This window comes from Symphodus melops (genome assembly GCF_947650265.1).
Source record: "Symphodus melops genome assembly, chromosome: 9".
Classification (NCBI taxonomy): Eukaryota; Metazoa; Chordata; class Actinopteri; order Labriformes; family Labridae; genus Symphodus; species Symphodus melops.
Window position 1 is genome coordinate 25633431 of NC_136699.1, and position 19969 is coordinate 25653399.

The following is a 19969-nucleotide window of genomic DNA, read 5'->3' on the forward strand; positions in this document are numbered from 1 at the left end:
CTGTGTGGAGCGTCAGAGAACACACAGGTCAAAGTAAGGTCGGGTTGTCACTGTCTGCTTCTTATCAGTTTTGTTTCACTGAAAAGAAAATGGCTTCTCATTTAGAGGAGGATCTGTGCTGTCCGGTCTGCTATGACATCTTCACACATCCTGTGATTCTGACATGCAGCCACAGCTTCTGTAAAGCCTGTCTGCAGACGTGGTGGAGAGAGAAGCAGGCCCAGGAGTGTCCAGTCTGCAAGAAACGATCTTCAAGGTCAGAACCTCCGTGTAACCTGGTGTTAAAGAACCTGTGTGAGGCCTTCTTACTGCAGAGAGGTCAGAGAGCTTCATCAGACTCTGAGGATCTCTGCAGGCTGCACTCTGAGAGACTCAGCCTGTTCTGTCTGGATCATCAGCAGCTCGCGTGTCTCGTCTGCAGAGACTCCAAACAACACAGCAACCACACGTTCAGACCCGTGGATGAAGCTGCACAAGAGCTCAGGGACGAGCTGCAGGAATCACTGAAGCCCCTGAAGCACAAACTGAGCAGCCTCAATGATGTGAAGGAAATCTGTGATCAAACAGGGAAACACATCAAGGTCCAGGCTGCAGAGACAGAGAGGCAGATTAAGGAGCAGTTTAAGAAGCTTCAGCAGTTTCTAGAAGAGGAAGAGGAGGCCAGGCTGCGTGCACTGAGGGAGGAAGAGGAGCAGAAGAGTCAGAGGATGAAGGAGGAGATGGAGGCTCTGAGCAGAGAGATAGCAGCTCTTTCACTCACAGTCAGAGACACAGAGGACGAGCTGAGAGCTGCAGACGTCTCATTCCTGAAAAACTACAAGGCTGCAGTGGAAAGAGTCCAGCAGCGCCCCCTGCTGGAGGATCCACAGCTGCCCTCAGGAGCTCTGATAGACCAGGCCAAACACCTGGGCAACCTGAGCTTCAACATCTGGACCAAGATGAAGGACATGGTCTCCTACAGTCCTGTGATCCTGGACCCAAACACCGCTGGTCCAGGACTCATCCTGTCTGAAGGTCTGACCTGTGTGAGACGAGGAGGAGAGAAGCTGCAGCTTCCTGATAATCCAGAGAGGATTAGTGAGTGCTGTTCTGTCCTGGGCTCTGAGGGCTTCCACTCAGGGACTCACAGCTGGGACGTCCAGGTTGGACAGAACCCAGTCTGGGACGTGGCCGTGTGCGAGGAGTCTGCAGACAGGAAGTTCGACATAGACTCTGGATTATGTCGACTACATTGTTACAACAACAAATATGCAGCACTTCAGCGTTCACGTGAGCCCGTTGATCTGTCGGTGAGAGGACGACCTCGGAGGATCCGAGTGAATCTGGACTGGGACAGAGGAACGCTGTCATTCTCTGATCCTGACACCGACACACACATACACACCTTCACACACACTTTCACTGAAAAGCTCTTTCCATACATTTGGTGTGGAGAGTCGCCTGCTCTGAAGATATCACCGCTGAAGGTCTGTGTGTCAGTGGAGCAGTAAAGTAGAACCGGATGTTTCTCGAGTTAATGAAGGTGAACTCAGCGTTTTTATTTCTTGTGAACTTTCACATTTGAACTTTCATAGTTACAGTTTTTCAGCGAGAGCTTTTTAATGTAGCATGTTAGATGATGTGTTAATAGAGAACTGATTAATAAAGTGCATTTTCTATATTGTCTTCTGCTTGTTTTCTGAAGTTTGATGAGTATTTTGACTGTAAGTTACTTTAAATACTTCCTTTCTTTCCAGCATCATGACTTTGTGCAGCTCGACGTTACTGACCCCACGGTTAAATTCAATGTGCTCACCCACCATTTGAATGTCAATAAATCAACAGGAAACAATGAACAAAGCGTGTGTTTGTTGTTTTCATAGTATTGGAGAGTATTTAGGTTTTTAAATGAATGTATCTTAAATAGTAGACTGGGGGAGACCCCGAGTAGTCGGAAAATCAAATAATAGTAATTCGACTCCCTCACAGTCGAACGCTGGCTAATGAAAAAAAAAAAAAAAAGATAATTCCTTGTCAAAGAAACTTCCTTCATAACTCATTCTCAGATGGAGGAATTCAGCTGCTTCTGCTCTGTATGAAACAGCACCGGTCAGTCCTGAACCAGAACCTGCTCCGGGTCTGCTCTGATCCACTGTGATGCCTCCTCAGAGTTTTCAAAATATGATTAGAATATTTTCACATTAAGAAAACAACTATTATTTGTATAATATGTAGTCATGTGAATTTTTGACAACCCCCCCCCCCCCTGCTGGTTTCTTTACTGAAAGTCAGCGCTGGCAGGAAGCGGAGTGTGGTCGAACATTGTGGTAGGAAACTAACTTTCCCATCATTACATGTATGAGCTCGTGATACATGAAATAAAGAGAGTGAGACTTGTAACTCAAACAGCTGGTCGAAGAGAACTGCTAACGTGGTACAAAGAAACTCAAATTAAACACGTGACTGGTGACTAAATCAAGTAATATCCGCAAATATCTGCGATCAGCCCACACCAATAAGCAGTGGGAAAGCTCATATCGGCTGATGTTAATGAGTTCTGTAAAAACAGAACTTTTTTTATTTAATCATGTAAACAAGAAGCAAAATTTCAGATTTTTATTAAAAAAAGACAGCAACACTTACGACCCTCAATTTTCATTCCAGTAATATAGTCACACCCTTTAAAAAAAAAAAAAACTAATAAACTTAATTTCAATTCAATCGGCGGCCTCCTGTCTGGATGAGTCAGGCGGTACGCACGCACAGAGAGGGAGACGACTGCCTCTTCCTCCTGCTGTCTGAAACAACGAGCCACCTGTGACGTGGTGAACCTGGAGCCAGCTGTTCAAAGAGCTCACAGACTCATCTGTCACATGAAGTGAACTGAAGCTCAGGCCTCATCGGAAACACTTTATTTAGATTCTCTCCTTTTTTATCAGCGTGAGTCGACTCCTGACAGAAGATTCAACCTCGATGCTAAAATCTGATCCCACCTGCATCCGTGCACGTCTTTAGAGTGCACCCAGGACAACAAGTTTCTAAATATACTCCTACATCTCTGTGCTTTAACTCCAAGTCCTGAGTGCACTTTGAACAGAAGATGGCGAAGACAACAATCGTCTATCAGGAAGTGAAGCGAGTGAACTTTCACTCCTCGTAACAAACACGAAGAAGCTGAACCGCTCCGGATGATGAAAGGAAACAAAAACATGATGTCTTAGACAAAAAACAAAAAAAAATAATTACTACATCAGAATGTAAATGATCAACTGTGTAAAAATAAACAAACATGTTTTAATGAGACGATTAAATTACAAACAGGACATCATAGGACATGGAGGAGCATACACTGACATTTATCTAGAGTATTTTACTGCTCAAAACACAGTAGAATAATTTATTATTGTGAGAATGACCAAGATTCAGTTTGTCACTCCGGACAGACAGCCCCTTGCCCCGCCCCCTCCCCGCCCCGTCATGGCCCAGTCCGAACCCCGAGTCCAACAGTCCTCTGCTGTCATGAAAACCCAGCGACACAAAGTGCAAAGGTTTACTGCTGGCCCTCCTTCTTCTCTCCCTCGGAGGAGCCCGAGCTGCTGCTGCTGCTGCCGCTGCCGCTGCTGCCGCCGCTGCTGCCTTCCCGCTCTGCAGCCATCTGCACAGACAAACAAACATGTGAGAGACAGGCATGACTTCCTCATTTAATACCATCAAGAATGCAAGAACGTGCCACTTCAATACAAATCACCTCGGAGGAAGTTAAAACTCTGCATCAGACGTGCTTTAATACCTTTTTATCCTCCATCACTTCCTGCCGTCATTAAATAAAAACTAACGCCAGGTGGACAGTTGGTCCAAATAAAACTCAAGTCAGTTCTAAGAAGCGATCGACGGCGAGCAGCGCTGCCTGGTCGATGTGAAGAGCACTCTACCTTCTTGTAGGCCATCTCGAAGAGCTTGAGCGACGCCTGCTGCAGCGTGGTGGCCGCCTGTTTGATGTTCTCTCCCGTTTCAGAGTCCTTGTTGGCCAGAAGATCCCTGACCTTTGTGACCTCCTCCTTCAGCTTGGTGCACTGAGAGACGACAGACCACAGAAGAGGAGAGAGCTCAGACAGGCTGCACATTTATACGTGCTGCTACAAACAAGGGATGAGGACCAAAGGTCAACGACCTCGAGAATCCCATGTTGCACTGATTTCACCTTTCGTGTTGTCAGTCTGACAGCTGGAGGAGCTGTACACACTTCACAGCTCAGAGAAGGATTTTATTAATGCATTATTAATGTTTAATATCAGTTTATTATCTCATCCATCAGTGCAATGCAATCTCTTTATTCCATCAGTATTCATCCTATTCAATAGCTTTAGTCTGTATATACACAGATCTATGTGTAAGTCAGGGCCCCCTTTAAAAACAGCACATTATGTATTAAATTAATATTTATATTTATAGTCTGTTTGGTAAATGGGCTGAAAAGACAAAATTAACAGGAAAAAGCCAAAATGAGGTTTTTTTTTTATTTAGTTTTTTTTTTAAACGTAACTATGCATTCATGTTTCCTGATAGTTTTTTTTCCTCATGAAAGAGTCTCTGAACATTAATTTAAATAAATAAATAACAAATATAAATAAAAAATAAGTATTAAAAAATAATGAATGTCTTTTTTTAAAGCGGTGCCTTGACTTTCACACACAACTGCACTTATTTATATTCACTTCCTGCACTATAGATTTCTTTCATCCAATCACAGTCCACTTACACCTCCACTCTTTACATTTCTAACTTTGCATTTAAATTTTGACACTTTATTGTTTTTGTGTATTTTTAGTGTCTTTGAATTGTCCGGCGGGGACAAATAAAGTTTTCTTGAATTGAATAAAGAGGTCACATGTGAATCCTGAGCTGTATAAGATGACTGACGGTTTAAATCAGCGAAGCAGACGGACTCCATGTCTTAAAGTTTTACCTCATCAGCAGGAAGCTGGTCTTTGAACTCCTCCATCTTGGATTCTGTGTCGTGGATGATGCCCTCGGCCATGTTGACGGCCTCCACGCGGTCCTGTGAACAAACGACAACACGTGGCGTTTGGAGGAAGTGGATTTGTCAGAAACATGAGGTGAATCGGCTCTCTCGTTTACCTTCCTCCTCATGTCCTCCTCCGCGTACTTCTCGGCGTTCTTGATCATGTTCTCGATGTCGTCTTTACTGAGTCCTCCGGACGACTGGATCACGACTGAGCACGGAGACACGAGAGAGACGCCGTCAACGCAACGTCAACCAGCCAAATCAAGCATCAAAAAAGTCTGAAGACGTACGACAGACGTGAACTAAGCATCTGATTGGCTGTTTGTTTAGTAGGAACTATAAAGAGAATCGACTGCTCTACACTGTTCACATCATTACCGCCACCTTCACACGCCGCACGCCACCCGACACGATTTCTCATCGTCATCATCAATACAGGAAGTTTGTTTGTTTTACTAAATATTTGAAAGAAGTTGGGGACACGTACTCTGCTGCTCCCGGCCCGTGCCCTTGTCCCTGGCGGAGACGTGCACGATGCCGTTGGCGTCGATGTCGAAGGTGACCTCGATCTGGGGGACGCCGCGCGGGGCCGGGGGGATTCCCACCAGGGTGAACTGACCCAGCACCTTGTTGTCCGCCGCCATCTCTCTCTCGCCCTGACACACCTTGATCTCCACCTGAGTCTGCCCGTCGGCGGCGGTGGAGAACACCTGGAGACGAGCACATGTCGTTAGTGGAGGGAAAAAAAGGCGGGAAAAAGCTCGCCGCAGACACGTGCGCTCTGTGCGTCTGAGTACCTGGCCCTTCTTGGTGGGGATGGTGGTGTTCCTGTTGATCAGCTTGGTGAAGACGCCGCCCAGCGTCTCGATGCCCAGAGACAGCGGCGTCACGTCCAGCAGCAGGACGTCGGTGACGTCGCCGGCCAGAACGCCGCCCTGGATGGCTGCTCCTATGGCGACGGCCTCGTCCGGGTTCACAGACTTGCTGGGAGCGCGGCCGAACAGATCCTGGACCGTTTGTTGAACCTGCAGAGAGACACGCGCACACACGTTACAGCGTCGCGTCTGGTCGCCATGGAAACCAGAGTTCCATCCCAGTATCTGTACGGCTCGTCAAGCAGCACGTGATTTGACGGCGGCTCGTCGTGCGGCGTCCCTTCTTACCTTGGGCATGCGGGACATTCCCCCGACCAGCAGCACCTCTCCGATGTCGCCCTTCGACACCTCGGCGTCCTGCATGGCCTTCTGGCAGGGCGCCACGGTGCGGCGGATCAGGTCGGCCACGATGCCTTCGAACTGAGAGCGGGTCAGCTTCATGTTGAGATGTTTGGGACCCGAGGCGTCCATGGTCAGGTAGGGGAGGTTGATGTCGGTCTGGAAGAGAGAGAGAAAGAGCGGGCGTGATGCGAGCGCTTCGTGTCACGGCGAGCGAGCTAAGACGACGGCGGCGCGGCGTGTACCTGCAGTGAAGAGGAGAGCTCACACTTGGCCTTCTCGGCGGCCTCTCGGACTCGCTGCAGCGCCATGTTGTCTTTGGTCAGATCCACGCCGGACTGCACGGGGAGAGAGAGAGAGCACAGCGGTGAGACCCGGGGCGAGCGGACGGCTCGGGGGGGGGGGGGGGGGGGGTATCAAGCGAACGCACGGCTCACCTCTCTCTTGAACTCCTTGACGATGTGTTTGAGGAGGTGCTGGTCGAAGTCCTCGCCGCCCAGGAAGGTGTCTCCGTTCGTGGACTTCACCTCGAAGACGCCTTTCTGGATCTCCAGGACGGAGATGTCGAACGTTCCTCCGCCCAGATCGTACACGGCGATGCTGGAGACAAACACGGCGTGATTAAAATCGCTCAGGAAACATCACGAGCGTGCCGGCGTCCTCGCTGCTCTACTCACATCTTATCCTGGGTTTTGTCCAGGCCGTAAGCCAGAGCGGCGGCCGTGGGCTCGTTGATGACGCGCAGGACGTTCAGACCGGCGATCTGTCCGGCGTCTTTGGTCGCCTGAGAGGGGAACAGGAACACGTGACGACGAGGAACGACTACAATCACAGGTGAGTGTGTGCGTGTGTGTGTGTGCGTGTACCTGTCTCTGAGAGTCGTTGAAGTAGGCGGGGACGGTGACCACGGCGTTCTTCACGCTGGTTCCCAGGTAGCTCTCTGCAGCGAAGACGACGATCATGAAAACGTGTTTTTAAAATCAATAAAAGGTGACGAGGAGAGAGATCCATACCTGCCGTCTCCTTCATCTTCATCAGGACGAAGGCGCCGGCCTGGCTCGGCGAGTACATTTTCCCATGAGCCTCCACCCAGGCATCGCCGTTCGACGCCCGGACGATCTTGAAGGGGACGTTCTTCCTGTTGACAAACATCACTTGAGTGTTCTGCTTCGGTTTTTGATGTTAGCGACGTTTTAAAGAAGCGCTCGCCGAGTCGTCACACTCACATGTCTTTCTGCACCTCGGGGTCGTCAAAGCGCCGCCCGATCAGCCTCTTGGTGGCGTACAGCGTGTTCTGAGGGTTGGTGACGGACTGGCGTTTGGCGGGCATGCCCACCAGACGCTCGCCTTCGGCGGTGAAGGCGATGACCGACGGAGTCGTCCTGGCTCCCTCGGCGTTCTCCAACACCTGAGAGACAAAGAGCATCATCAAAGAGCTGAAGGCGACGAAGGTCCACTCTGTGCCTGCGTGAGACGACATACTCCTCCACACCAGCAGGGGGCACTGTTAGTTTGGTAACACTGCAGACACTAAGGCCTGCACGCGCTCTCAGCCACCTCACGGTTGGTTTTTGTGATCGAGTTAAACTTGTTGTTTGCATGTTTTCCTTCCTCAGCTGGACAGCCAATCAGAGGGCGCCGAGGTGCTGCACGCACCTCAACGACAGAACGACCAGAGACCCTCGTCTTCAGCTGCACGAGGCACGTCGACGAGCGTCCGTTAACACGTGTGCGCGCTCGTTCGCTGGTGACTGAGATCTGAACCGGCGCCGAAGAGACGTCGGTGAAGAACCCACTGATAGTGGTTTACATGAAATGCCCGGGGGGGGGGGGGGGGGGGGGTTGACAAAGATCTCCCATGTTGTCTTAGGGTGTTTCCATGCCTGCAGCTCGTTTGCTCTGGTCTGGATAACGATACCAACGTCTTCCCTTCGGCCTAATGACCTCGATCTGTTTTTTTTTTGTTTTTTTACAGGCGGAGCTGAATTTGTGATGCACGAGAAAAATGCTGCTCATCAGCTTTCACACTGATCGCTGGAGGCCGTTTGAATCCCACCAAAAAACGACTCATCATTACAATCCTACCCATAATGCACTGCACAACTTGGCGACTGCAGCTGGATCAATCCAGAAAGTCTGCACGAGCATCTGATGGACACGAGCAGCACGAAGCAGAGCGGCGCCAACAACATGCCGCCGCTCTGCTTCTGCACGTTGTTGACGTCGCTGAGTGCAAAGATCATCATCACACTGCAGCGCGGCGACTGAATACAACAGAAACCTCCACGTTTGTCTTTCATGTGGCGCCGGTGCTCTTTAACACGGCTCCAGGTGTCGGCCCGGGACAACAAGAACAACATGCATTTGTTTGGTTTATTTCTGCCCTGACAGACGGAGAGGTTTGTCTTATATTTGTTTTGGTTTCTGTTGGATGCAAACGACTTCAACGGACTCGTTTAATGAAAACAGCGTCCACCTTCATTTTCTAAACACGAGGTCACGGTACGGCGTCTGTTCATCCTCACCTTGGCCTGTTTGCCCTCCATCACCGCCACGCAAGAGTTGGTGGTTCCCAGGTCGATGCCAATGACTGAACCCTTGACAGCTTCGGACCTGCAACACACACACACACACACACACACACACACACACACACACACACACACACACACACACACACACACACACACACAGTTATTATTGTAGAAGCAGCTTTGATATGAACTCATCTCTTACACAGAACTGAGACATCAACCGGAAGGTCGGGGGTTCGATCCCGAGCTGCGTCTAACTTGAAGGTTTCATTAACACTTTTACACAGCAGCCTGTCATGTTCCCCGCTGTGCTGGATTCACAGACCGGGACGCCGATATGACGCCATCACTGAATCAACATGAACGTGCAAAAGGTGTGACGCCACTTTCGTCAAAAAATCAGTGTGAAAAGGTCGAGAGCAGCCGTGTTAGAATCGCTCGAGGGGCCACAGGTTTGTTTTTTTAAATAATACTTTAAAGAACTTTTTATGTTTTGACCTCTACAAAAATAAAATAAATAATTACTGTGAGACTATTCTATTATATTTTTTTTGTGTAAATACAATCAGGATCAAAAGGTTCATAAAAGAAATCCTTTAATAAAAATAAATTAAATACTTTGATTAGTTCGTTTTTCTTCATCTGTGTTTTTATTTATTTTGTAAAAGTTTTCTGTATTTATAGCAAAAATCATTCAAAGGTTCATTTTCATAGTTAATAAAAAATGTGGAAAGTAGTCAAAGCTGTTTAAATAAATAAAAACACACATTAAACTGATCATTTTATGTTTGATGAAGCTAGCCCTCGCTAACATGAAAAAGAGAAAACTAAATATTCAATCTGAATGAGTCTTCTGATTCTTCGATTGAAGTCGGGGGCCAAAAAAAACAACAACTTGACAGACTCTGAACGCCTCTGGCTGAGAGAGTAAACGTGAAGATTTGACCTGCGATGAAAAAGCTCCATCAGCCCTCGCTCTGTGTTTGAAACCAAACTCATCGGATCAATACTCACGCATAGTTCCTCCTGGACAGGGCTCGGAGAGCGTCGGGTTGGAAGCCGCTCCAGCATGCCTGCGAATCAGAAGAGAGCGTTTTAGAAACAGTACCAGGTAGAGACGCAACAATTCACTCAACTCCCGATACGATTCACTTTACGAGACGAGACCGATTCCTTTTATTTTATTTCATTAAAAACACCAAAGATCCTCGTAATCTCTTCGGCTCTTGCATTCGTGGTATGGCTTCGCAGTTGCCACGGTAACGCCTTTCCATGACATCCCCTCCTCTATGGCTGCTGATGCTTCGCAATATTTACCACAGTTCATTTTTCAGAGTACCGATGTGAACCGATACACCTCTGAATCGATTATCCATCTCTACAACCACGGTTTAAAAATTTAAATCAATTATGCTTTTTATCTTTTCAGTTGTTATTATTAAAGAATCTCATCATCTGAGTCAAATTACAACCCAGTGATCAATTAAAATCAAGGAACTGATCACATTACTCTTTAATTTAAACCCCTGGTAAACTACAGGATTAAATCATTAATGTGAACAGCTGATCAGCAGGTTCATAAACTCAACATGTGAGAGTCTCTGCAGGGACCAGGACTAGGACTAGGACCAGGACCAGCTGAAGGTCACTGAGCCTCATCCAGGCCACTCTTTACACACTTAAAACTCACCCTGTTTGTTTAAAACAAACACAATGATGAGATTTAAACAGAAAGAAGAACAAGTAAAATCAGATAAATTACATCTTAAACGGCTAATGTTAGCTCTCAGTACAGATCACAACATCTGGGTTCATTTTAAATAAAAACACAGTAAAACATGCCAGTGATGTTTATTATTCTATAATATTTAAGGTAACGACACGATAAGTATTTAACCAGTTAAAGGTGAAATGACATCTGGATTGTCACGACGGCCTTACGCTAGACGGGTTAGCATTTTAGCTAACCGGTGTGACGTCAAGATTTGCTACCCTGGCTATTTGATGACATGTATCATATGTGTGTTTGTGTGTGTAGTTTTAATTAATAAAGTGTGTTTAGAGCTCACCTTCTTCACCAAAGAGGACACACTTCGCGTGCAGCTGCTCGTGGAGAGAGTCCTTGAAACGTTTCTGGCGACGCTCAACATGTTTGACACCTCGGTTTACACGGTAACAAAATTCACTCAAAGGTTTTTAAATGTCGACTAAAAAGCTTCCTGTTCGCTTTTATTTCTAATCTTAGAGTATAGTTAACGCTCCACACGAGTCCTGGCCGGATGGACAGTTCTGCTCCTGCAGGGTTGACTTTAGAGACGTAACTGCGAAGCTCTTTCTGGAATTATCCAACACATGTTGCACCATGCACCGCCAGAGGACCCCGAATCAGGCGGCCAACACACTGCCTGAGTAAATGTAAACTGTTTAAGTAAATATTTGCGACTCGATTTAATTAATTATGCAAACATCTTACGCGAAATGTTGTGCAAATAAGAGATTTGATCGTTCAGACTCAAAGATGTATAAAATATCTGCATGTTGTTGCCTATTTGTGGTCAGGAAATGGCTGGGACTGACGCACGCAGTGGGCATGTGAAGGTCATGATGTAACGACGGGTACGTGAGGGTGTCACGTGCGTTACATCAGGGATGCTCAATGAATTTATACCATTTATATTTATTTTATTATTATCATATTATATACTCATTTGTATCTGTTTTGTTTTGTAACATAAAAAAAGTCTGACTGATAAGTACTGTTTTAGTTTTCATGACATTTTGAATGATCATTTGCAATAGTGAAAAATGAATTATCTTTTTAGAATTGTTACTAGTTGAAATTACATTGTCGACATGTCAGCTTGAAATTCTAACAGGTCAAAAAGCAATTATTAATATCTACATTTGTTATTATCGTTAATACTTAAATGTTAAAAGGGTTTGCCACCCTGAGACTGTTATTGATCTGTTCTTAAAAAGTATGTAAACTGCATTTATAACAAAATATAGGATACTCTTGATTACAGATTTATATTCACTTATAGTTGAATGAAAGGATGAAATATGGAAGTCAAATTAAAGTCAGTAATGAGCGAAACCCTCAGAGTTGAAGACATTAAAGTTGATTTTACCTGCTTTTCTGTTTCTCAAATGCATTTAGCAATGATTCATTAAACATTTTTACAGAAACATTTACAGTCTATGTATATCTGCTAATTTCTTGCACTCCAAATATATAAGCTTTCAATATAAATGTATTAGTTTTATATATTGTATTTTAAGTGCTGTCAGCATCAACCAGTTTATCTCAGTTCGTTAAAGTATGAAATGAATGCGTTCGTTTTAATCATATACTATTTTAAAGCCTCCTCAGTGTCTCCCTTTGGAGAAAACGACATCGCTGCATCTGTCTCATTTCATTGTTAAAACAAACTCTCAGACAGCTCCAAAGTGACATTGACCTCATGACATCAAATCTGTAACTTTTCCTTTGAGCTCTTTGACTTATTAGGTTTTTTTTTCATAATCATAATCAGTTTTATTGCCAAGTACGTTTACATATACAAGGAATGTATCTGGTTTATTGGTGCGAAAGAAAAAAACAAAGCTGAAATAAAAAGTATGTAAATAAAATGATTTCTGTGGTTAAGCTCGACAAAAAGTTCCTTACTTTGTTTCAAAATAAAAGCACTGTTGATTTCAAATAGCAGGTAAAGTAGGCTACTCTAAGCTTTATTTAGATAGTATTGAATACATTTAAGAAAGGCGAACAATTTATATTTCAGACATTGAATAATTGAGTTTAAAACATGCGGTTAAAAATGTCATTAATTTGAATTTAAAAACAATGAATGTCTCTTATTATTATTTTAATATGTGAGTGGGATTTGCAGCTGTTGGTGGGTTTTCGTCAGTCGTCCTCTGAACAAAGCTCTGAGAAGACAGAAGAGTACACTCAACATTTCACAACATTAAATAACTTCAATTCATTGGATGAAATTCAGCCAAAGCAGTTCCTCATAACAGCAAACAGATACACAGTATTATACAGAAAGATAAACACAGTATTTGACTATTATCAGGATCTTTAGGGAATATTCAAATGTATTGTGAAGCTATGAAATATGAAAGCACAACATTCAACATCGTCCTCCTGAACTTAAGTTTTAAAGATGATTCTACATTTCTCATATTGCAACTGATAGCTCTTTTCATTGAGATTATTCAAACATATTAAGTGAAAGTCTGTCATTCTCCTTGCTATCTTTTTTTTTTTTTTTTTTTTTTAATGAAGTGATTGACAGGCTGTAGTGGTTGCCAGTTGCACAAATAAATATCCCTCCTCTCTAAATGCTCTGGTTATTGTCTGATAAAGACGGGATGTGGTCCTGGGATCGATGGCCAACCTCTCTGTAAATCTGGTGCAGCCACTGGTTAGCCATTAATGACTGATTGTTTTGAAACTGAATTGTTTGTAGACAAATTAGCAATTGATACGTTTGATCAGTTCAGAGACAAAGCTAAATCTGACAGATATGTGGACCTGAAAACGACCTGAAAGAAACTGATTTTCTTGTGTTTTATTTGCATCAACAGGATTTAGGATTGGTGGTGTAATCTTTGTTAATGCTTTCCTCAAGAGGACAAGAAAACAACTTTTCCATCGTTTCTCTGTAAAAGAAACGACCCTGTCTTATTGCTTGTTTGATTCTGAATGGGTTTCTTATGAATCCAGAGGCTACAAATATTTCCACTTTTTAGACGTCGTCCCCTCACCTTTAGTGGTGTCGTAGTGAAATACTGCAGGACTGGGAAACTGCAGACATGCAACCTGTTTCCTGAAGGTCTCCAAGTCAGACGCAGGTAAAGTCGTATTCCTCCCTGCAGAGATAAGCAGCTTTAAACTTTGCCTTATTTGACTTTCAGCAATCACAAGTCACTTACTTATTTAACAAGAACGCCATGCAACTCGGTTTGCTCGTGCACGCTTGACCTAGTGATGTGTATTTTCAAACCTACCAAATAAGTAGAGCAGTTGGTAAGGGTTTTGTTTGTTGTAAGTGTGCATGACCAGACAGTCAGCGCAGGTCTGCAGAAAGCGGTAGTACAAATCGGCAACTTTCACTGAAAAACACAACACAGACATTTAAAGATGAAGACTACAATAACGTGTTGGATGAAAATATAACATTCTGGGCCGTAAAATCTACCCCTGCAGCCCAGCAGCTGTCAGATCTCAGTATGTATATAGGCTATATTTGTACATGTTTATATATATATATATATATATGTGTGTGTGTGTATACAGAAAGAAGCGGTGCCCCGACTGTCCTGTAATCCTGCCCTGTGAAATCTCGTACCGCAGACATGTTAAAAAGCTCAAACTTTTTAAAAAGGAACTCAAATTCATCGTATATGTAAATGTGGACTTAAAAAACAATTCTGATTCTGAGTGTTCTTTGTTGTCCTATTGTGTCCTTAATGAGTCTACTTACGGTGTAACTCCACGTCTGTATCGTTAATGACGTCAAAATTGTTGACAACTCTGAGACATTTAGTCTCCCTAAAAAAAAAAAAGAAGATGAAACAGTAAAGCCAAGTGAGCAAAGAGGGCAAACAGCTGCAGAAAATGAGTTAGTGCGTCTCAGACATCCACAGGTCGCTGATCATGTTTTGCCAGATCTGCGATTGTTCATTAAAGTTGTTTTTAGACGTTATCAGAAGAAAAAAAAGGGGTCATAAAAAGAGGTGGGAGTGTGGGGGCTGGGATTGTTGCCACAGATACCACAGAAACGATTGCCATGGAAACGTCTAAAGATATTAAAACTTCCAATGACATGCTCTAAACGAATAAAGTTTATCCCCCTCCTTCCACTGTTGCTCATTTCGAGCCACGAAAGCCCCGTTTCCACCGAGCGGTCCGGCTCGGTTCGTCTCAGTACGGCACATTTTGCGGCGTTTCCATAGACTAATCCCGGGAAACATTCCCAAATAACCGATCCATCCCGTCCCACTTTTTGGGACAGAAAGAATTGTCACTTCCCGTGTTACGTCGGCAAACCAAACCCCGCCGTGTTTAAAGCATTGACTGTAACACAGCTGATTGTGTACGTGTGTATTTGTCCTCGCCGCTCACAGCCTTCTCTGAAACAAAGCTGGATGAGTTCTTGTAATAAAGAGTCACATGACAGTGACAGAGGAGATGACCTGATGGATGTCTTCTTCGTTGGTTTTGTTTGTGTAGCGTTTTTCTCCTTTGTTGAATTCATTAGTTAGCTGTTAGCGGTTAGCTGCTATCATGTGATGCTATTTACGTAGCGGCTATCACCATCCGCCTACCAAATATGGCATGGGTGGCTGTGGAAACACAAACGGGATCAGGCTTAATCGAACCGAACTGTACCGATCCGTACCGGACTGCTGTGTGGAAACGGGGCTTAACTTCGCAGTAAGGATCAGCTGTTTAGGCAGCAGTATTGACGTCACGCCCCTTCCTTTGTTCACAGCAGAACAGAACTTGTGTCCATTCGACTCACCGTTATGGAAAGTTCAATGACTAGTCATAATCCTGTACGCACAGTTGGGTTCTCATTTATCAACTGAACTACAAATGATAAGTTTGTCTCCATTTTTAAACCATTAAAAAATAATTTGAAGTAAATTTCCCTAAAACTGGGAGAGATCTTTTATTGTAGCATCTCTGCATAATTAGTCATAGTTTAAACTTGCAGCATTAAAGGCCGCCAGCTGTGATGTTGTCAGAGCTGTGTTTACATCCTGGTTACATGGACGGGACGGCCCGGGGGTTATGATTGAGGACTGGACTGAATACGGTGCAGATTGTTGCAAAGACAGAAAACAGCAGTAAACGAAGATGAAAAGCTGAGAAAGCAGAACAGAAACTAAAGAGAGGACTTACTCTCCTCGAGGCCCCTGTGCCGTCCAGCGGTTGAATGTTTTGAAAAACACAGTCTTGTTGTCTGCTGTTGTATTTAGCTCAATCCAGAAACTCTCCGTATAATTCACTAATGAGGCAACGAGTTCATTATTAACGAACCCCTCGATAAAAATCCACCTGCCCATAATCTGTTTAAGCAGAAAGCAGAGGTCAGCTTACTCCACTGTCATGATGATTAAAACTCATTCTGGTGATTTCACAGGCTGAGTATCATTTTAATATTGTCTGTAATCAGTCTGTACCTGGTGAAGCTCATGTGCTGGCTGGGTCAGTTGACTGCAGTTGTCTGTGGTTGGGGCCGCTGAGCTGAAGGACGGCAGGGAGACGAGGACGGAGGCCAAGAGGAGAGCAAACATGGTGGACAGCAGTCGGTCATATGTCCCTACAGACTTGGAGCGCGCACAGATTTATAGGCAGGCTGTTTACAAAAACTCATGTGCTCATTGGTTTGAAGTGATGCCAAACATCTCAGTGGACTCTGGGATGTGGGCACGGGCGAAAGTTTTTTCCAACATTGATCAATTCTGGAAATCTTTGGTGATAACATAAGTCAGGGGGGTTTTGTGGCCCCCGACTTCAGGTCTTATTCAGACGGTATATTTAGTTATTTTTCTTTTTCATGTTAGTGAGAGCTAGATATATTCATCAAATACAAAATGTTTAGTACAATGCATGTTTTTATTTCTTTATTTAAACAGATTTGACTACTTTCTACATTTTTTATTAACTATAAAAATAAACCTTGGCACAATTTTTCGCAAACAAGCAGGCTGCTGTTTAACCATTTAATAAGCTAAATACAGACAGCTGGTACAAAATAAATAACACGGTTACAGACTTGATTCTGAGAAAAACAAACAGATAAAGAAGAACGAACAAATCTAAGTATTTCATTTCCTTTTATTAAAGGGTTTGATTCTGATCTACAAAGCCTTACTAGAGATAGAACAAAATAGTTTCTGACTCTAACTAGTCATTGTTATTTTTGTAGAGATCAAAATACAAAAAGTTCATCACAATATTATTTAAAAGACAAAACCTGTGGCCCCTCTAAAATGACAATTTTGTCCTGTAAGAGAAAAAGGTGACAGACTAGTTCACATTTTATTACAGAGGCCCTAAAGAGTTCATTCAGCCTCACACATCCTGCTGGGATTTAGAGCCTTGATTGTACAACAGACTGTCGACCTAAATATATATTAAACAAATGATAGATGGGCCTACGGGTTCATATTTTATATCTACAGTCTGTTTTTTTAATAACGTACTTTCCCACAGGATCGTGAACGCGTCATCAAATTTATCTCGCGAGAACAGACTTCCCCTGACAACATTGTACGTGGCTTCACAGCTGAGGGCTTGAAAGGCACACTGGGACCTTTAAACTTAACATACCCGGATGGACAACATCTGGATGCCATGTACTTTGTGATTTGATCAAACACGTCTGTCGTGAACTCTTTTTTTTTTTTAGTTGACGTTTTTTTTTCGGGAGTGACGTGAGCTGCACGAGCTGCACGAGCTGCGGGATCAGCTGCTGCTGCAGGAGAAGAAGTCCCTGCCTCCCTCTCCGTAGATCCTCCAGCCTGTCTGTTGGTGTGATATGGCGGAGATCGGGTCGTCGGTTGAATTCTCCGGCGCTGTCTCGAGCTCGAGCCTTCCTCCGCCGAGGACCCGGATCTTTAAGATCATCGTGATCGGGGACTCCGGAGTCGGGAAGACCTGCCTCACCTACCGCTTCTGCGCCGGCAAGTTCCCCGAGAAGACCGAGGCCACGATCGGGGTGGACTTCAGGGAGAGGCTGGTGGAGATCGACGGGGAGAAAATCAAGGTGTGCACTGCAGACACGTGACATCTGCGGCGTGACGTCATCTGATGGAGAGTTTAACCATCCCAAATTTAAATTCTGCAATAAAAGCGTAGAAGAAGAAGAAGGAGACGCGTTATGTTTGATAGATTTGATGTAAACTATAATAGAGCGGCTCTTCTGCAGCAACTTAGGGTTAAATGCCTTGCTCAAGGGCACAGGTAGGCTATTACATGGCTGCAGTGCAAGCAACTCAAAGTTAGTTGAATGAAAAGAAAGCAGTGGGTAAATAACAGATCCTTATTTTATGATAATTATTATTTTTATTATTTTAACTTGTGTTTAAACTTCCTCATGTAGGCTGCGATCACGTTTCTTGATAAAACTCCTCGAGATCATCAGAAAACCTGTGATGATATATATATATATATATATATATATATATATATATATATATGTGTGTGTGTGTGTGTGTGTTATAAAGACGAAGGCTCAAGCAGCAACCTCTGGTGTTAAAACAATGAAGCCAGTGCTGCAACATCCTGCAGTTCCTCGAGTGTCCACTAGAGGCCGGCTGCATACACACGCATTCAAAAACAGCAGACATGAACACGTTTAAAAAGACATTGGTCATGTCTCAGTTGGAGTGAATTTCTTAATGACTCCTTTGTTTTGATTGGATGAAGAATAAGAGTTATTCATAGTAACCTGATTGACAAGCGGGCGCACTGGAGCGGTTTGTAACTCTTTTTTTTTTTTTTTTTTTATTGCGATCATTTGATCATTTTTGTTGGGTATTAAAACATGTCCACTGATCAGTCTGCACGCTGCCCCCTCACAGATCCAGCTGTGGGACACCGCAGGACAGGAGCGCTTCAGGAAGTCCATGGTGCAGCACTACTACCGCAACGTGCACGCCGTCGTCTTCGTCTACGACGTCACCAACGCCGCGAGTTTCCGCAGCCTCCCGGCCTGGATCGAGGAGTGCAAGCAGCATGCTCTGGGCTCGGAGGTCCCCAGGATCCTCGTAGGAAACAAGTGCGACCTCCAAGACTCGATTCAGGTGTGCACAGATGTGGCGCAGCAGTTCGCCGACGCCCACTCCATGCCCGTATTTGAGACGTCTGCAAAGAACCCAAATGGCCAGGGAGACGGCGGGAACTGTGGCGGAGCAAACAGCGACCACGTGGAGGCTATTTTTATGACCGTGGCTCACAAGCTGAAGTCTCAGAAGCCTCTGGTACTGAGCCAGCCGCCCGGAGCCTCGGGGGTAACCTTAAACCTCAACAGGGGGACGGATGAGGAGGGAGGCGGGGCCAGGAGCTGGGGCTGCAGCAGCTGCTGAGGGGAAACAAATCTGAGAGACTGCGGACGGCTCGAGAGCGTCTTCACGACGAGCGCTCCACCCAGATAAATGTCACCGCTAGAAGAGGACATGCTCGTGCTTCACTTCAGAAATGAATCTGGGAAACGAATCACAGAATAATTGTTGTTTGGGAGCTCCAAAGTCCTGCGCTGGTTTATGGAAATCCTCCTGAACAAGGAGCCAAAAAGTCTGATTATAAATATGTTTTCTCCGCTGCCATTTCAGGTTTTAAAGTGACTTCTTTTCATTTGTTCGAAGGCAACAGAAAACAGATCAAATGGTGGTGATGAATAAGGGATCAGTGTTAGTCCGGGTTTGACTTCCTCACACAGACGAGTCGTGAAAAGACAAGAAAACACTTGACTAATGTGAACACTGTGCCGTCTTGTTTGTGTTGAGCCTGTCGGAGAGGCGCTCCTCTCATTGATTCAGGTGTTGGAATGCAAACAAATCAATATTTTTAAAACCTGCGTTGCACAGCTCGCAGGTCGCCGCCTTGCAGTCTTCCTCTGCTGGATTTATCGCTTGCAGTCGAACAGTCGGGTAGCGTCGACACAAAAATGTGAATTGCTTCAGCGTCGTGCACATGCTATTGGAGCATTGAGGTGTAAACAATTAAAATCCTCATATTAAAAAAAACAAAAACATTTTTATTCGGTGTGGGAAAAAAAATGGTTTTTTTGTTTGAAATAAAAACATAAACAGCTCATAAAAAAAGAGTTTAAATCTTAGGTTACCATGTTTAAAAAAAACCCAAACAAACAAACAGGTACCAGGGGATGCAGAAATGCTCCCATCATTAGCATCTATCATCTGTGTTAGTGACATCACACCTGGCTCATTCACCTGAACAGAACGTGTCTGAAGCAGACGGACGCCTGATGTCGTACGCTCGTGTTCAGCAGCGTTTTCTGCAGTAGATGGTCGAGCTTGACACGACACGAGATGAATAAAAACATGTCGTGCATTATTGTTGACTTATCAAAAGTGAACCGAGTGAACTCCCAGTTAGCTCGCTCAACTTCCATTTCCTCTGCTCGTACTTGACAAGTGTTTGTGGACAGATGTGTGTGAAGGCCAGGAGG

At 44.6% G+C, this 19969-nt stretch overlaps 4 protein-coding genes across 5 annotated transcripts in view; 2 read left to right on the forward strand and 2 right to left on the reverse strand.

Annotated features, from left to right (window-relative positions):
* LOC306829608 (nuclear factor 7, ovary-like) overlaps nucleotides 1-1819 on the forward strand; it is a 2123-nt gene extending 304 nt beyond the window's left edge. Inside the window, exon 1 of the mRNA XM_079352714.1 lies at nucleotides 1-1819. This exon is cut by the window's left edge and continues 304 nt beyond it. Coding sequence (XP_079208840.1) covers nucleotides 90-1490 — 1401 coding nt within the window. The 5' untranslated portion in view covers nucleotides 1-89 and the 3' untranslated portion in view covers nucleotides 1491-1819.
* A 1434-nt stretch (nucleotides 1820-3253) lies between these two features.
* hspa9 (heat shock protein 9) lies at nucleotides 3254-11170 on the reverse strand. The gene is made up of 16 exons (XM_079352695.1): nucleotides 10823-11170; nucleotides 9768-9826; nucleotides 8745-8832; nucleotides 7446-7627; nucleotides 7233-7357; nucleotides 7086-7159; nucleotides 6897-7003; nucleotides 6657-6819; nucleotides 6465-6557; nucleotides 6169-6378; nucleotides 5803-6030; nucleotides 5493-5715; nucleotides 5119-5213; nucleotides 4946-5038; nucleotides 3912-4052; nucleotides 3254-3634 (listed from the first exon to the last, which is right to left on the reverse strand). The coding sequence occupies exons 1-16, from the start codon at nucleotides 10901-10903 to the stop codon at nucleotides 3530-3532; spliced, it is 2067 nt and encodes a 688-aa protein (XP_079208821.1). The 5' UTR covers nucleotides 10904-11170; the 3' UTR covers nucleotides 3254-3529.
* Nucleotides 11171-12250: 1080 nt separating this feature from the next.
* LOC306829622 (uncharacterized protein) lies at nucleotides 12251-16265 on the reverse strand. Of its 2 annotated transcripts, XM_079352734.1 has the most exons (6): nucleotides 15954-16265; nucleotides 15673-15839; nucleotides 14249-14316; nucleotides 13769-13877; nucleotides 13530-13630; nucleotides 12251-12686 (listed from the first exon to the last, which is right to left on the reverse strand). In XM_079352734.1, exons 1-6 carry the CDS (start codon nucleotides 16065-16067, stop codon nucleotides 12664-12666), a joined length of 582 nt encoding a protein of 193 aa, XP_079208860.1. In that variant the 5' UTR covers nucleotides 16068-16265; the 3' UTR covers nucleotides 12251-12663. The 2 variants fall into 2 exon arrangements, 1 of the variants encoding a protein (XP_079208860.1); XR_013779875.1 differs by lacking the exon at nucleotides 14249-14316 and having other exon boundaries at nucleotides 15954-16262.
* A 559-nt stretch (nucleotides 16266-16824) lies between these two features.
* Nucleotides 16825-18863, forward strand: rab33ba (RAB33B, member RAS oncogene family a; the record flags this gene model as incomplete). The annotated part of the gene is made up of 2 exons (XM_079352728.1): nucleotides 16825-17542; nucleotides 18360-18863. The coding sequence occupies exons 1-2, from the start codon at nucleotides 17315-17317 to the stop codon at nucleotides 18861-18863; spliced, it is 732 nt and encodes a 243-aa protein (XP_079208854.1). The 5' UTR covers nucleotides 16825-17314.
* Nucleotides 18864-19969: the final 1106 nt, after the last annotated feature.

What these genes read in the sequence shown, in the direction of transcription:
- hspa9 (XM_079352695.1), bottom strand. Translation starts at nt 10,903, where the DNA reads ATGTTGAGCGTCGCCAGAAACGTTTCAAGGACTCTCTCCACGAGCAGC. An exon ending in CTGTCCAGGAGGAACTATGC is followed by an intron (nt 8,833 to 9,767) that starts GTGAGTATTGAT and finishes TGTGTGTTGCAG; the next exon opens with GTCCGAAGCTGTCAAGGGTT. An exon ending in TCAACGACTCTCAGAGACAG is followed by an intron (nt 7,004 to 7,085) that starts GTACACGCACAC and finishes TTCCCCTCTCAG; the next exon opens with GCGACCAAAGACGCCGGACA.
- LOC306829622 (XM_079352734.1), bottom strand. Translation starts at nt 16,067, where the DNA reads ATGTTTGCTCTCCTCTTGGCCTCCGTCCTCGTCTCCCTGCCGTCCTTC. An exon ending in GCACAGGGGCCTCGAGGAGA is followed by an intron (nt 14,317 to 15,672) that starts GTAAGTCCTCTC and finishes TTTTTTTTTTAG; the next exon opens with GGAGACTAAATGTCTCAGAG. An exon ending in TCACTACGACACCACTAAAG is followed by an intron (nt 12,687 to 13,529) that starts GTGAGGGGACGA and finishes CTGTCTTCTCAG; the next exon opens with AGCTTTGTTCAGAGGACGAC.